This window comes from Periophthalmus magnuspinnatus, chromosome 24, assembly GCF_009829125.3.
Source record: "Periophthalmus magnuspinnatus isolate fPerMag1 chromosome 24, fPerMag1.2.pri, whole genome shotgun sequence".
Lineage (NCBI taxonomy): Eukaryota > Metazoa > Chordata > Actinopteri > Gobiiformes > Gobiidae > Periophthalmus > Periophthalmus magnuspinnatus.
Genome location: NC_047149.1, coordinates 20899582 through 20917960, shown reverse-complemented (window position 1 = coordinate 20917960; position 18379 = coordinate 20899582). Strand labels below are relative to the sequence as shown.

The 18379-nt window shown below is 39.6% G+C and overlaps 1 protein-coding gene across 1 annotated transcript in view; it reads left to right on the top strand.

Annotated features, from left to right (window-relative positions):
- Positions 1-18379, top strand: part of LOC117392670 (neurexin-3b-like) — a 565984-nt gene that overhangs the window by 493944 nt on the left and 53661 nt on the right. The window contains exon 20 of the mRNA XM_055232346.1: positions 737-905. Coding sequence (XP_055088321.1) covers positions 737-905 — 169 coding nt within the window. The remainder of the gene's footprint in view (positions 1-736; positions 906-18379) is intronic.

Sequence of the window (18379 nt, the reverse complement as noted above, 5' to 3'; positions counted from 1 at the left end):
AAGGAGTTTATGTAGAGAATAGATTGATATAGCGGTTGTCCATCACTATATCGCAGTTCACTTATCGCTGCCTCGCTGTTTTGCAGATATTTTAGTGCAATTTTACATGTTTTTTTACAGCATATGAACGTGCATTGTGTTCTGCGTCCTGATTGGCTGAGGGACTTTAGACCATTGTCCATCAGTCTCCTCTCTGCCGTGTCTCCTGTACAGTACAGAATGTGTTCAGACAAATTTACATAAATGTTCGATCGCAATGTGACTATGAAATGCTAAAACCTTTGCTGACAGCGATGACATTCATGACAGCGAGGAGAAGAATGATGCGGAGCCCAGGCCAGTACGAGTCCTTTTCATGCAGTACCAAGCCCATTTAATGCCAACGAGGGCTGGTTTGACAAATTTCAGAAACGCTTTGGACTCAAAAGTGTTTCTGGCACACGTGAACAACACATTTAAAGTTATCATCGAGGAAGGGGGATATAATATACGAAGGTTTGAACATTGAGAGTGTTTAAACAAGAGAGAAATGTGAGAAAATGTTGATGCCTGTGTGAGAAAAGTGTATAAAGTGTGTGGTGAGGGGTTTTACAGCAAAAAAACATATAGAATAATTATAAAAAATAAAGCTGATACTTCGCGGATTTCGACTGTTGCGGGTTATTTTCAAAAGGAGGAACCTCTGTACAGTGATCTCATCCCTAAATGCTGTTTTTTTTCTCTCTCATTTCTATAGGAACAAGGCAAAGTGGGCGTTACCTTCAACATCGGCACAGTGGACATCAGTGTGAGGGAGGACATCGCCGTGAATGATGGGAAATACCACTTGGTCCGATTCACCAGGAACGGAGGCAACGCCACTCTGCAGGTCGACAACTGGCCCGTCAATGAGCACTTCCCCTCAGGTAACCGCTCCATGTCCTGTATGTTTGACCTGTTTTGTTCTTTCTGATATAGAATACATAGTTAACTGGACATCACCTGTTTCACCAAGGGCAGAAAAACACAGCTGCTACTTAGTTTCAGTGTATGACGAATGCTCAGATTATTATATCGTTCCTGTTTCAATTTTGCAAGTACATGTGATACCTCCCACTGTAACGTATTGAGTCTGTGCGGCGATAACATAGACTGTATAAAGAAGTGGACTGAGTTATTAGTGTGACGTCACCCATAGCGTTTAGCTTCAGTCAAGTGAAGCTCATCGAGGCTAGCAATTACAGAGGCAAATTTGAAGCAGATTTCCATATTAGGAATTCCTACGAGTAGCATAGCAACCAAAGAGCCAATCCGGAGCGAAGCTGTTGAATGTAACGCCCCCTTCCCGATCGTACCGCCGGTTTAGCAGGGAGCAGTCGCTTAGCAACGCTGTCAATCAAACCTGTTGCTAACGGGAAAGAAGGCACCTGATTTGTCTGTTGTTAATGTTCATATCTTGATCTACAGACACAATAGTGAAATAAAAACACCAGGATCATGTAGAGCGGGTTAATATGAACATTTTAAGACCAAATTGACGAGCCTGACAGCAGCAGTTACAGAAAAAGGGGAGTCAGTTTTTCAATGTAAAGTGAATTGGAGACAGAGTGAATGGAGGCAGAAGCAAACCCACGATCACTTCCAATTTAAAACAGTGATTAGCAGGTTAGCTATGTCCATTTATATATACAGTCTATGAGCAATAACGACACACTTTCAATTAAATGAAAACGACATGTCTTGTATAGCGATCTTGTATAGCGTCCAATTTTAAATCAACATTTCTTTCTTGCATTTAACCTTTCTGACAATCGCCAAAGCCGACCATCTTTGAAAAAAATATCCCTTTTAACCTGCGAACTATATCATCTTGAAAGGGGCGAGAACAGAGCAACATCTGGTGAGCTCATTTCAGAAAAAGACTGAAAAGTGACATTTGGTCGGTGAGCCCGCGAGCAGAGGCAAAAAAGAGGAGGAGAGTGTGCAGAGCAGAGGTGCGCTGCTGGTCAGATAAAGCCCGTATCTCTCATCCACAGGTCAGTAACAGCCGCACCACATCTGAATACAAATAGGACAATCAAATACAGCAGTGTTTTGAATAAACTGTACCAGGTGAATTTAAAAACGCTGGAAAATGGTGCAATTAGAGTTGGTATGTACAAGCAGCCATTTTGTACTCCTGCTCTACGTATCTATTCTGGCCGTAATCTATGAAGATGTTATGGCTTTCCCGGGAATGTTCCACAGTAATAAATTACACGTATCCGTCACCGTGGAGATGATGAGTTGACGGCGCCACAATGCAAAGTTACAGGTCAGATCTCTTTTCAATGTTTTTCAATGAACGTGAGCCATAAAAACACCCATAATTCAGTAAATACATGGTAGATACTGTATATCTAATGCTGTACAGGGAAACATTCCAGGCTAATATTAACTTAAAGGAGGCAAACAAAGATCAGAAACTCTCTACAAGAAAAAATGCACATGAAATACCTTGATAACTACTATTTCTTCTACTAATATCAAGATCAGATTGAAGGTTGCGCGAGTTACAAGAGAGTTGGTGTTAGATTCCCACGGACTCTTATTGTTGCGTAACTGAGCACGAATCTTCGCACGTACTATTGGCACGGCGGGTGATGTCTCTTTAGGTTAAAGCAGACCTGTTCTACAAAATCGATGACGCACGCAGGAGTCGGCAGCGTCATGTCGTCATTTTGATACTCGCTAGTTTGTGCAGCCATCCATACGAGGGACCAACAATTGCGATGACGTTAATTGGGCACCACAGTTCTCTAATGTGGAAATCAGCGGACTTGTTTCTTTTATTAAGTTGTTTTAGATTAATATTGTGATTTCAAATGTGTAAATAATAACATAATGATCCACGGGTGTCATATATTATAAGTATATAGCAGGCTCAAGCGCAATAAGTCATTAAAAATCATCAAGACTGAGACTAGAGCTAATTAAATAGCAGCATGTTGCAACAGACTTTTGTACAGATTCACTTGGAGCAGAGCTGGGCTTTGTACCGAATGGGCTGTTGTGGTTTCACTTCAGCGCTAACAGGTGACATTAATGCAGTGTGTCTCCTTCTTTCTTTGCCCTTAGCAGTTTTTAGCTTTTCTTTGAGCAGATAAAGTTGGATGGGTTTCATAACTGCATCTTGGCCGCCACTCTCATTCAGACCAAAACTGGAAGATTTTGTAACACCATCTTTTCACTATTTTATGTGTATTTTGTTGGCTGGTTTTATGGCAGACAAAGAATTCAGTCACTGCTCTGAGCTAGATTTTAAGATAAACACTGTACCCTTTGTAATTTGAACTATATAGCGCCAACTAAATCTAGCGTGAATTGTATTGCCACACTGTACTGCAAAAAGTAAATCGTGCCCCCAAACCTGCTCAGTTTTATACATATAGCTTAAAAGCATTGACTTGGGCGATACAGTGGCACAGTTTTCAGTCTCAGGTCCGAGCGAAATGGTTCCAGGTTCAATTCCCTCTCCATAACTCTGGTTTATTCTATATAAGGGTTTCCATGTGCTAGCATTGAAGCAGACCTATTATGCAAAATCAACTTTTCAGAGCATGTTACAGTTGTTTCCCTTTCTCATTCCACCTCTCGAAGTTGTATGTACAGTGACTCGTGCATGTTTAAGAAATCTTTAATCCTTGTGGTTTAATTTCATACAATTACTCACCTTCTGAGATATCCTCAGGTCCGGAGTGGGATGTGTTCAGGAAACGACCCAAAAGACAAGTTCTGATAGCGTATAGATGGTATTTATTACAAAAACACTTACATGAGTATATGGAGAATTACAGACAGAAGCCAATATGAGAAGAACCTCAAACAAAGGACTTCACCCTTTTTATATCCATAGAACATCTCCTTTACATAACTTATCGTCAATCTATCTGCAAGGACTTAACTATTTCCAGATGTTACACTTATACATCTCAGTATTGGACCCATGAATCCATAACTCTGTCACATCTTTACATTAGGCTCTGAAAGAAGGACCAACAGACCCACAAGCATCTAATGGTGAAGGCCAGATACAACCTCCACCAACATTTGTACTTTGTTCTTCAGTTTATTTTTGTAATCGATGATACGCGTTTCGGCAGCGCCACATAGTCATTTTGGTGCAAATGGGGAAAAAAAATCCACTATTTGCTAGTGTGTTCTCCAGCTGCATGACTCTTTGTTGTGATAACGTTTACAGTGACGTCATCTCCCGTTGGGCACTGCGGTTTTCTAACGCGGAAGTCAGTGGATTTGTTTCTTTATTAAGTCATTTTAGATTAATAGTGCAAATAGTTAACATAATGATCCACTCATGAGCAGACACAAGCACAGTAGAACTAATGATAATAAAGACTATGCCAACCATAACCACACTATGCATAGATGTGTAGTTTAACTCAATATTTCAAATTATAATACATCTTGTTTTTTTGATATCCATAACACATATTCCTGCCCATTTGCGCCGCTGGACCTTCTTAGCAAATACATGCCATTACATTACATAAAAAAACGCTCTCGCCTTTTTAATCACTGGCAATTTCACACAGCAATTTAACCCTCAGCACCTCCATAATTATCCCAAAGTGCTTTGTGCATCGGTATTCAGTGCTTGTTTTCTTCTTCTATCAATACAGACGCCAATATCCCTGATCCCGGCAGCAGCCCCTACAGGCAGAAATCATTGCTAAATACTTTCTGGCCTTGATCTGCAGCTAAAACAATGCACAGCTGAAAGAACTCCAATTTCATCCAGACGGGCATTTTTTAAGGGAAAATAGTTGCAGTATTTTGTGATAGTAGCAGTGATTGTAGCGGTAATAAAAGTTGCAGTAACAATCGCAGGGGCAAAAGTTGTAGTAGTCGTCGAAATGACTTAAATCGATCGAGTTCGTGAAGTAGTTTTAAGAATTTGAAGTACATAGAAGTTGTAATGTTAGAAGTACATTGAAGTAATGTTAGTACTGGGTGGTTTTTGCAGTACTAGCAAAATAAAAATGAGTGGGTGTAGCACAATAGGTGTGTTAGTTTCCGTGTAGTTACTTCCTCCGTTCAGACAAATATAAGACAGTGTCCACCAGAAATCCAACCAGAATTTAAGAAACAGCTTGAATGAGCAGCAAAACATCTTCAAATTGATTTTTTCTTTTGCGCAATACTGAGAATAGTAACTTGTTGTCATAGAAACAGGTAAAAAACGAAGTGTAATATGAATTATAATTGTAATAGTAGTTGCAGTATAAAAATTTGCAACAGTCACGGTAGCAGTAATGAAAGTATCAGTCATGTCATGCTTGTTTCAAAGTGGCTTGTACTATTAGTGCTGAGGAAAGGAGTAGTAGCAGCAGCAGCAGCATAAGCAGTAATTGCAGTAATGAAGATAGTACTAGCAATATTTTTAGTGACAGAGGCTACATTAGTTAACAACAGTGACAGTAGCTCAGTTGGTAGAATGCTTGTCCGCTGATCCAAAGGTGGCCGTCCGAATCCCGCTCTCGACGTAAACATCGGTTGAGTCACAGTTTAGTGGTGAGATTCCAGCTCAAAAGTTTATATTTGGAAATTATTTGTAAAAATGTGTACTCCCTACTTCATTTATTGTAGTTTTAAGAGTTTTAAGTACAGTACTTTCAACACTCAAGTAAACATGATGTCTGGGCGAGAGTGGCTCAGTTGGTAGAGCATTTGCACACTGATCTGAAGGTTGGCGGTTCGAATCCAGCTCCCACAGATGAATGCTGTTGTTGTGTCCTTGGGCAAGACACTTAACCCACCTTTGTCTTGGTGAGACCATTTATTAAGTACTATTTTCAGACTTAGCGGAATGATTTTGTTTACTGGTCTTGGCCAAAATCACTGAAATATATGCACACGTTCGAAACGACTTTTAGACGACGCACCCTCATTTTTAATCATTACATTCGTGGTGGCGTCCCTGCGCGGCGGTTTCCCTGTCAATGTGTCGGATTGAAGCTGAGGTCGCGGCAGGATCGAAAACCTCGTAATTTCTTTTTCTCTGGTCGACGCGCAGGTAATTTGCAGGACACTCGGTGATAGTAATTCAGCCATGATTGATTTTTTTGTCTGTCCCTCCTTCCCCTCTAAAGGTGTTGTCATCTCGTGAGTAATTATACGTTAGGCGCAGACACATTGACTGCTTGCACACACTCTTTAAACGACGGTTAACGTGAATGCACCAGATTTGTATCAATATATAGTAACCCACCGTCCGTGTTGTAGTAATAGTTTAGGGGATTGCTATAGTTAAGAAAAGCAAATGACTTGGGGGGGCGTGTACGATTGAACGTCTCATTATTAGTCTTACGGAGCTGGACTACAGAACGATAGCGCGCCTTTATGTCACAGTTGTAAACAAAACAATGCATGTAAATTGGGGTTATTGGTTTATTTGACAGTATAAGTAGGTGGGAATAGGAACTCGTGTGTGGCTTTGAAGTGTTAGACAGACAATCAAACAGAAATAGGTTGGATACACGTAACATCACAGCATTAGAATCCCTTTAGTGTGAAATTGAGCTGGAGCGCAGGTCGTAATTCTGTTGTGGATTTGCTGTTTTAACTGTGAGATTGTTGTATGGTTAATATCTCTGTAATTACCGGGCCCATCCACACGAAGTAGAAACTGGCACAGATTTCAAAGTCTTCTCTGTTAGCCTAAATGAACAAAAGTGAAGTTATATTGGTCACGTGGTAAATGGCGACGTTTTTATATAACGCTTTTACACCTTCAAGACACTCAAAGCACTTTATGGAGACTGGTGGGTTAAGTGTCTTGCCCAAGGACGGAACGACTGCATTCACCTGTGGGATCTGAACTGCTCTACCGATGATGTTTATGTTAAGAACGGGTTTTGTACCGCCAACCTTCGAATCAAAGAACGAAAACTCTACCAACTGGGCTTCTGTCGCCCATGTTCTCATAATTGCTTCAGCCACAATGCAAACTGTGCCATTATTCAACTCCAACGACATGATTGTTGTGAGTTGCAAGGACTTTAACTGATGAAATTAACAGGACAAGTCTGTAACTAATCTCTAAACGTGGTAATTAAGCTTAACATTTGTGGATCGTAACAAAAACGGCAAATCTCCCATAGCGTTATCTGATCTTCTATATGGCTTCACTGGCTCAACTATACAGCAACTGCTCTCACATACTAATGCTGTATATCAAAAAAAAACATAAGTAACACAAGCAACCCTGTCTACGTCGTACATACATCGTCATCAACTGTATTTATGGGTACTTCTATGTGAGCTCTGATTGCATTATGCCCGATGCTGCTCCACAATCGAAAGAATGAGATAATTCCACGCTGTTTTATACATACATCACATCAGCACGTCTAGTGAATTGAGATCAGCATCATTACCATTAACGCTCCTGTTCTGTCAGAAATAACAGGATGTGGTGAGCGGTCTTTGAACCCCGCACGGCACATGATGAAATTATTGCAATCACCACGGCGATGAGGGTCTATTCTACTGCACTTGAGATGGCCATTCATTAAGTGTTCAGTAAGAGCCAGCCATATGTTATATGTGAAGTCTTATGAGCCATGTAAAAAAAAAAAAAATCACGTTTTTTTTCAAGCGTTCCATGTTTGTATGTCCGAACAAAGCTGGCATTAAAATGGGCTTAGCGGTACTAGTTGCAAAATGAATTACTGGCAAATGTGTATTATGAGATTAGGCAACAAGAAAGTCAATTATAACTAGCATATTAACTTTTTTTTTTTCAGTCACCGTATTTCAAATAAGCTCCTCTGGAATTAACCGTCATGATTAAGTGAAAAAATCAAATAATATTGAATTGATTGAAAATTTAAACCCACTGTACGGTGGCCTCAGAGGGACAATACTTGCAATTTAAGTCCAAATCTACAAGGGCAAACTGTATTGACTTTTAAAACATGGCAACTTTGCAGAAACGTCATGACATTGGTTGGTTGGTTGGTTTTGGTCAACCAACACATTCTGTAGTGTCCTTGGTGAAGCTTAGATCTTTAATAGCCGCTATGAAGTATTAAATATCTGAGCTGCCGTTTTCTACTAAGCTACTTTAGTTTTAATATTTGTACTTCCTCTTTTGGTTTAGTCCTTGTTTATAGCTAGTATAGGAAGTGTTTAGTCTGATTTCACATCTGGTTTGCCCTAATTTAGACATAAAAGAGTCCAACTTTACGCCTGGTCCAGGTCTGACGTTCTTGCCAAATATCTTTAAGGTACAACTTGATATGAAAAGTTTAAGAATCCCTGGCCAAACTCATTCACATTTGCAAAGTGTATACCAAAGACTATGCAATCTCAATGGGCGTTGAACTGAAAACCTCCTTGTTAATGGGTGAATGCCTCTCACATCTGAACTCTAGCTACATTTTACGTTTTTTAACTGGATTTTCTTTGCAAATGCATTTTCGCCATGACCCTGTTCCTCACCGTAACCCCAAACCTAAACATAACCAAAATACGTGTCCCTAAATCGAATTACCACCCGTTTGAGAACGATAGTTAAAACGTGCTTTTAACTGGCTGCACCGAGTTAAAAGTGCTGTTGTTTTCATTGACAGAACTGGGTCAGGGGAAAGAAAAAGTGTCCAACTACAGGATCCTCAGATGGTCAAAACAATGAGAAACTCCAATACTTTAGACAAATAAACTAAAATGTGCTAGAAAACAAACTCCACTTCTATGCAATTATATCACTTAGTTTGTGCGTATAGAAGTGTACTTATAGGCAGGCGAGTTGTGACTTTTGCTTATTTTGTATCTTGCATTGTCTCATTATCTCCTCCCCAAACAGAGCCCCTTCAGATCTCCAATCTTTCGTTCTCCCCCCTTTTTTACTCTCCTTTTTTATCTGCTCTCCTCATCCGCTTCCAGTTTGTGCATCTCTGCTACAATCTTGTGTTTTTAGCCACAACCCACTCACACTACTGCAGGGTCTGGCTTTGTTTGGCCAGAGAGCTCCAATTTCCTTATATAACGCTCTCAATCCCGCCATTATTTGACTGTGGATTACACGGTTCTTTTTGTGCGAATCTGGATCTCTGAATGGTGGGAGAAGATGGGATAGATGGAGAAATGGTGCAGTCGGATTTGTGACAATTGGTTAAGATTGAGTTGTTATCTGCATTGGACAAACACAGTGAAGGCACTCTCAGAAGATGACCAATAGCGAAAGAATAAACGCAAAGATAAAGCAAAATCATTCTGTTTATTCAGGAAAGGTTCATTCTGTCCAGTGAATGTGACTTTTTTAGTACCGATAGTTGCTCAAATGAGTATCTAGTTTTGATTGGTTTTAGTTTCAGTTTGTGTCTGTGTCTTAGTATTGATACTTTTGACAACCCTACCAATAACAAACCTATTTACCCAGTTATTCCAGAAGGCTTTATAATATAACATTGAGCACAAATTCAGGATTTTATGGCAGAATTTTCCAAAGTTCATTGTATTTGCAATACAACTATGCTACTATCTTATTAAACAGAAAATGTAGTTTATTGAGTGGATTCAATTGCTAGCAAAAATGTATGTTTTGGTTCAGCATTACTTCATTTGTGAGAGTGTATTTTAGCAATTTATTCAAAATACAGGGTCAGGACATGCATTTACACAATGTGCCCTCCCTTTCATTTTTTGGTACAGTTTTCTTACACAGGCATTAACATTTTCTCACATTTCTCTCTTTTTTAAACACTCTCAAAGTTCAAACCTTTGTAGGCGCCTTTGTCAGTGCAGAACGTTTCATCGACATTGTGGGTTTTGTCGGGGAGAAAACTTGCAAACATTCAGCACTTCAGAGTCACACTGCGTGTCGGATATAGTATAAGTATACCCATATATTCAGTGGACATAGGAATACTGTGTACCTTTAGCCTGACTTTTGCCATAGTCACCTCTTACTACACCACAGATCGATGACCCATACCTCGAGTGCAATACACCTTAACACATTTATCACGCCGCGGCAACCCATAATAAAGCTGAAGATTACTGAAATCTAAGTCTGGAGGAGCTGAGGATAGATTACCACTGGCACCGTGTGGCACTGCGGGACCGGGCTGCGGGGAGCGGGTTCGGCTTCCAACATTTGATCTGGCCTTGGGTTTATCTTCAACCAAAAATATCCAACATTTGCAAGGAAGAAAAATGAATGAATTAAAATCTAAAATGAAAAACCATGAACTAGAATCTAAGTATTGGAAATTGTGTTTCTACCAAGGCACCAGTTCTATCTCGCAATGGTTAAAATTGAATACCATTTTTAAATCAAGTTAAGGGGTAACTGTTTAATAAGTGTGCCATATTAAATATGCATTAACTGAATTTTAAAATAGTTATTAATCAAAAATATATTCATGACGTCATACCTCCCTGATGAAGTATTTTTGTTTGTTTTTTCCATTTAAAAGATATAATATTTTGATTTTATTTGCTTATTATTTTGATTATTTGCTATGGCAACCGTTTCTGTCTTTCGTCACTTTGAAACCCATGGATATTAAGTATATTGTTGCATTAATTTGACACAGATGGCCTTTAAACACCTTTGGCACTTAACTACGCTCAAACCAAATGGATCATATTAGCATTTATGAAATCTCTTCAATTTCACTTTCCATTTCCCACAACATTATAATCCCGCGAAACCACCGCTAATAATATAAACTCTGTCATTCCAAAAACGATCCGTCACTCTTTTGTCTGGAAATGCACAAAAACGAAAAAAAAAAACACAACTCCTCTGCAGCCTGATAAATCCCTTAGCGTCCCGGGGGCTAAACGCGATTAGCCCAATCTTTGACACAATCTCTGTCGCCCTCAGAAGTAAGCCGTGCCCGAGCCGCCAGCACCATTCATCCCTTCAGCTGCACAAATTTCACTGCGCTCTGATAAGTGATAGATTTGCTCTACAGTTTTGTCTGCTAATGGAAAAACAATGTACGGACAGGGCTGAGGAGAAGAAGAAAATGAATTATGTATCTCTTATATGAATATCTTGAGCTGGGTTGGCTATCACTTCATGCTGAGGGAGGGAGCGCAATAGATAACTGATATGAAACGCAATTGGATTATTATATGTTGTGCTATTATGTAAACTGCGCTAATGGAGCATCGTTTGGCAACTTTTCTGGTAGACTGTCTTCCACCTGCTCGTTTCCAGGGAGGTATTATTACTTTGTCTGGAATTTTTCACAGTTTTGCGTTGATCTTATCCTGATAGGCCTGTCACGATAACAAATTTCAAAGTGTGATATATCGCCGAAGTAAATATAGACGATAAACGATAATATTGAATCTAGTTCGTGCCACTGACATTAACCCATTTTCGTAAAGACTGATGGAGGGACCAAAGATACAGACTCGCGAAACAGATACAGGAATGTGAATGAAGGTAGACAGAGCAGACAGTTGGGAGTGGTGTCTTAGGCGGTAGATTTGGGGCAGGTTGGGGGTCGCAGGGGCAGAGGCTGGTGTGTTCGTACCAGACATGGAGAGCTGGGTCAGAGACGGAGGTGTAGAGTGGCTCCAGGGTGCAGGATCGCGGTGGATTCACAAACAATTAAACCCCAGAGCATGACATGAAGAACAAAACAGAAAATGACAAGACGATCTGGCCCAGAGTGTTGGATCCTCAGTCCTTTTGTACTAACAGATGAAGGCTTGATTGCTTGATCAGAAGCAGGTGGGCGGAGGTGGTGCCAGAGTCTCCGCCCAGCTCCAGGCTCAAACACAGAAGGGAGGGGGGAAAACAGCACAGGACACACAAAAAAAACCCAAATCCTGACACCCATGAGCAAATTTATACCACCAGAATGAAACACTTTAGTGCTTAGTTTGCATCTGTAATGAGTCATAAAAATGATTAATTCAACCTTTTACAGCACAAATTGTATCATATTGCCAAAAAATTTTCCCAAGTTATACTGAATGGTAAATCGATATATAGTAATTACCATAACAGGCATTTACATCCTGCATTTATTCAGTTTGGGTGTTTTATTGCTCAAAAATCCCTTCAAAAACATGGATTCTTACTGTGAGCTGGGTAGGCTCTCCACAGATCTGACCTGTAACTTGGCCTGGTGCCATCTTCAGCTTGTTTAAATGGGGATGTATATGTTTAATGCCATGGATACAAGCAGGCGGCAGATCGTCCAACAGAAAAATTACATAATGTACTTTTAACCAAATGTTTTAACGCTTTAAAAAAATAAATATGTATGTTTTGCGAATTTTGTTCACAATTTCTTGGTATTTTTTATTTTTTATTATTATTATTATTATTAGTATTATTTATTTTTTAATAAATAACTAATTTCCATCTATTATATTTTTAGTTCCAAAATATCTAGCATTTATATATATATTTTTTTTTACTGTACATATTTTTTTGAGTTATTTTTCTCTTTATTTTAGCTATCTACACCTTGGTTTTGTCTTACTTTTGTCAGTGACTTGCCCTTCATGGCCTTTGCACCTTTGGAATTAACCCCCCCATACATGAGCTGGGCAGAGAACAATCCAACCCCTGACGAATACACGCTCGGAGCAGAAGAGAAAGTGACTGAAAAGCAGATAAATGGGAACTAGATTGTGTCTGTAGTTCAAGCCACCTAATACGAGCCAGAGAAGGCAGGCATCTGTGTGTGATTGCCTTTGAGTGAGACAAAATGACAGAGAACAGATGGAGCAGAGAAGAGGAGAGAGAGAGAATCAGAGAGAAGGCTAAAAGATGGATGGAGAGGAAGCCAAAGTCCAAGGGCAGAGAGATGAAAGGCAGGTGTAGATGGAAAGAAGGTGGGAGGTGGTGTCTCTGTCCAAAGCGCTGCAGATAGTGGAGTTCAGGTGTGGAGCAAGGAATTCTGGGATTTCTGGGCTGTCATGATTATAAAACTTTGTGTAAGGAAATTGGTATCTTACTATTTCAAATAATTTAGCTAATCTTTGTAAAGTATTTAAAAAGAAGTGTGTGTTCTGGATCCTAATCAGACGTGTTATTACAAAAAGAATAAAATTATATTCAAGCGTTTTAGGAAACAATGTGGCAAAGTTTTAGGATTTGTTCTAGATGGTAAATTGTGTCTAAATCTATAGCCGAGAGTAACCAGGTAAGAAATACTAAGACTACTTTATTACTATGAGTACTATGACTACTAGTACTACTATGATTACTACCACTACTATGATTACTAGTACTTCTAGGACTACTAGTACTATGAGGATTATTAGGACTACTATGATTACTATGACTACTATAACTACTATGACAACTAGGACTTCTACTACGACTACTATAACTACTATGACAACTAGGACTACTACTACTACGACTACGACGACTACTATGACTACTAGGACTTCTATGACTACTACAACTACTATAACTACTATGACAACTAGGAGACAACTAGGACTACTACTACAACTACTAAGACTACTATGACAACTAAGACTACTACTACTACCACTACTATGACTACTAGGACTTATCTGACTACTACGGCTACTATAGCTACTATGACAACTAGAACTACTGCTAAGACTTCTATGACTACTACCAATACTATGACTACTACAACTACTGCGACTACAAGGTATACTACTAGTACTTCTATGGCTACTACTACTACCACTACTATGACTACTGCAACTACTACGACGACACTGAGTACTAGGTCTACTAGGACTATGACTACTTCCACAAATTATGGCACAAGAGTAATTTGTGAATGCTGATATCTCAGTTATAGTATTTTCCATAGCATCAGGGTAACTACTGTATATAGTTTAAAATATGTTACATGGTATCCCAACTTCTGTGTAAAAAAATGTTAAATTTCTGCATGATTACATTTAGAAACACCTGGAAATAGACAGCCTTGTGAACTAGACAAGAGGAAGAAAGAAAAAAGTAGAGCTGAAGCCCAGACGTTGGATAAAAATGTAGCAGTAGATTGGAAAGTAGGTGGGTGGTTTTCCTGTCCGGCGGCAATGGCAACTCACTTGGACAGGCTGCGGAGCAAAGAATTGTGGGATTTCTGGACAGGGCCCGTCATGTATCAAAACCATCATCTTCTAGTGGTGTCAGTGCCAGGAGAAGTCACCATTTAGGCAGCGATTTTACACAGTTTTTCCGGCTCTGGGCTTGGACATGATGGAACCCCAGCGAGCCCGAGTCTGGCGAACCAAAGCAAAGACAACCGGTGCAACCAACCACTGTCAGCCTGCCAGAGAATGTCTACTGAACGAATGCCACCAAGGGGGAAGTGTTGGCTGAGAGAGAGAAGGAGAAAGTTTCAATTGGGAGTGTAAAAAAAGAAAACACTGGAGAGAGTACATGATTGTACTTTGAATTAACAAAAATGAGCTGGCTAATTTAGATTGAGGTATGAGATGGGAGCCAGAAGTCCAGCAGGGCCACTTTGTTTAATGTAATTTAATTTGAAGATGAAGAAGTGAAAGAACAAAGTTAGCTATGGTTACGATTAAGAAGGCACTGCTGATAAAAAATAAATAAAATGAAGGTTTCTATAGGCCTTACGTAGCACTTTCCTGACTGTCAATCTTTGAAATGGAGCTCAACAGTGAACGTCCGCCCCCTGGTTCCCAAAGTACACTGCCTGGCCAAAAACACTAGTTGCCACCAAAAAAAAAGGTCACACACTCTAATATTTATTTGCATTTGCTGTTGCATTGTTTCGATTTCGCTTCTGCAACGTCACAAGATTTATTTCCATCCAGTGTTGCATTAATTTTCCATCGAGATGTTGCACTGATGCTGGTCACAAAGTCTTCTCCAGCACATCCCAAAGATTATCAATGGGGCTAAGGTCTGGACTCTGTGGTGGACAATCCATGTGTGAAAATGACGTCTCATGCTCCTGAACCACTCTTTCACAATTTGAGCCCGATGAATCCTGGCATTTTCATCTTGGAATATGCCCGTGCCATCAGGGAAGAACAAATCCATTGATGGAATAACCTGGTCATTCAGTATATTCAGGTGTCAGCTGACTTCATTCTTTGAGCACAGACTGTTGCTGAACTTAGACCGGACCAACTGCAGGAGGCTCGGACCTATTGGCTTAGTTAAATCAGGGTGGCGATGTTTTTTTTTGGCCAGGCAGTGAACATTTCCCATTAATTTTTGTCATAGACTTTCCAAAAAAAATATAGGTTTGAAATCTTGCCCAGGGATAATCAGCTACATGGTAAATAATAATATATTTTTATTTTAACTTTATAAACCTTGAAGTTATTAAAAACATTTCACCGAATCTTGCGTTGTACCCTGCCTTTTTGGACTTAAAACAACCGCATTATGGATATTAGCTAGCACGTATCTGGTTAACACGTAGATCGTTAGCCTCCACAATGTCTTTGAACTCTCAATATTAAAAATTTTCGAAAAGTCTATGGAAAGAATGAATGTAAGATTTACTTTACGGAACCATAACGGTCTTCAAAATGGGCGGGACTATTGAGCTCCATAGGCCCCACACTCACCACATTCAAACACAGGCAGGGTCATACACAGATACGGTGGGTGTCTTGCCCAAAGACACAACAGCAGTATGCGCTGGTGTAGATGAGATTGAACCACTGACCTTCAGGATGGTGAACGAGCGCTCTAGCCATGCAGTCACTTTGAATTTCACATTTTAAAACATCTAATATTATATAGTTCGAATGGAAATCACTTTGAATCATTGTTTACTGACTGTTGGAACAAAAAGGAGTCGATGATAAATGACAATACATCCAAAATCCTGCAGAAAAGTAACTACAAAAACAGTTTGACTCCACATTGTTCCACTTCTTGTACGGCGAGAACAGGAAGCTATAGCTGGAGGTTATATTGAAATGTCTGCATATAAAGATCTCCATTTGCTCTTTTTATTGGCAAGGTCATCCATTTTGGAGTCAGCGTAAGAAATTGAATATCAAATTGACAAACTGGAGAGATTTTTCTCATTAGTTGGACAATTAGCTTGTGGTGTATTCATTACTGCGCCACTGTCACCTCATTAATCACCCCTGAACAATGGAGGAGCTGTACCTGCGACTATATGCCATTAGCATCCAGCGCAGGCTTTCCATTTCTCTGTTACAAACTAGTCCATTATGGGACAAGTCCAAAAAAGTAGAGGTTACTTTTTTAGCAGACTTTGATGGAGCGATAATGTAGCACGCTTAAGATATAGTTTTGGTCTGGTTTCAAGCGCATTTGGATTAAAACTTCCGTAAATACAAGCAACTACTTTAAGATTTGGAGTGTGGATTGGCAGGGCTGGGCAATATAGATTTAATGCTTAATCAATGACAAATAAAATGTATTTCACTGCTGATTTCATGAAGACATACAGACTAATTCACTGCCATTTAAAACTGAAAAAGCCCAATTAATCACTTCTGCAGACCACATGCTTTTACTACCAGACTGGCTGTAGACTTCTAAATTAAAAAGCCACAAGCTGATCATTGACCATTTAAAACGATTGGATCTCAGTTACATAAAAAATCCAATTCCTTGCACATCACATAGTCCTTTTTTTTAATGGTTGGTGAAATTGGGCTGTTTATGGTCAACGGACTCCTGATGCCGCCATAGAAAGTCCTCATCCAAGTTCATGCAGTAAACAGGGGACCTTCTCGCTGTGAGGCTGAAGTACTAGCAAATTGTCTCATGGAGGTTTTTAGAATATAATTGTGGGTAATTTTAGTGTGCCTTTGGGGCGACAAGATTCATAGTCTAAACCTTATAGAAGAAAAAAAGAAGTAAACAATCTTTACACCTCCCAGTGTGCGTTTAATGTTAACAACACAGTATGACTTCAGTTTCAAGTAGTAATAAGTGATGCAGCCTATAGTGCGGAAATTAATAACCTATTTCGGACTTTTGAATAACTTGAACCAACTTTTTGAAACTGTCCAGATTGAAGAAAACGGCTGGTTGAAACCGCTCTGATGCTTCTCCCTGCTCTCCACTCTAACCTTTCTGTGCGTCCCTGTAGTTGCACATGCAATCATCAGCTCTCCCCATGCGGCCCTTGTCCACACCAGAGTGTATTTGGCTGCTCTCTCAGACCTCGCTCACATCAAAGCAGAGGCAAAGGGAGGCCTGTTCAGCACTGATTAACCTGCTGGCACACTGCAGACACACTCCTTTAGCTCCTCCAGCGGCTCCCTTAGAGCCCGATACATGCTACACTCCCAGCTGGCTGCAGACGGAGCGCTGGCCTTTTCTGTGCTGTGATCAGAAAGTGCAGGAGAATAGGGACAGGTTTGGGCCAAGGATTACGTCATGCCAAAAGGACAGAGGAATTTTACCTGGAGTATTTCTGAGTCAGAGTGGAGTGTAACTTTGTTTGATATTAATTAGAACTTTCACCTTTCATTTATTTTCTCATGGCTGTGTATTTAAACTAGAGAAATGCTGGACAACATGTTTGTCTATATACAGTCAAATGAACTCCAATTGATATTACCATTACACAAGCCTCAAGTACTATGCTTCTGCTACTACTTTTACTACTACTACTACTACTAATATTGCTGCTACTACTGCTGCCACTACCACAACTACTATGACTACTGTTTGATGGCTTTTGTGTGGAGTCAATACATCATCAGATTTAACAATTAACATTACTATTACTAATACTACTACTTCTACTACTACTACTTCTACTACTACTGTTACTGCTATTGCTACTACTTGATGACTTCTATGTGGTGCCAATACCTCACCAAACTACTTTTACTACTACCACTATTACCAATTACCATTACTAATACTATCACTACTACTACTGCCATTACTACTACTACCACTACTATAGCTAATACTACTGACTCTACAACTACTACTAAACTATACCAAATCACTCCAAATAAATTTACACAGACTACTTTTACTACCACCAATTACCAATTACTGCTAGTTCTTCTACTACTACTACTACTACTACTAATACTACTACTACTATTTCTACCTACTACAATTAAAAGTACTGCTACTACAATTACCTCTGCTACCACTACTGCAGGTATTATACTACAACTACTACTACTACTACTACTGGATGGCTTCTTCTGTGGTGTCAATACCTCACCAAACTACTTTTACTGCTACCACTACCACTAATACCAGTTACTATTACTATTAGTACTACTACTACTAATAATAATATTGATAGTGCTAATATCGCTACCACTACTATCATTACTACAGCTAATACTACTGCTGCTACAACTAAACTGTACAAAATCATCACGTGAGTTTATTCAAATTCATTCATTCCAATAAAATTTACGCAAACTACTT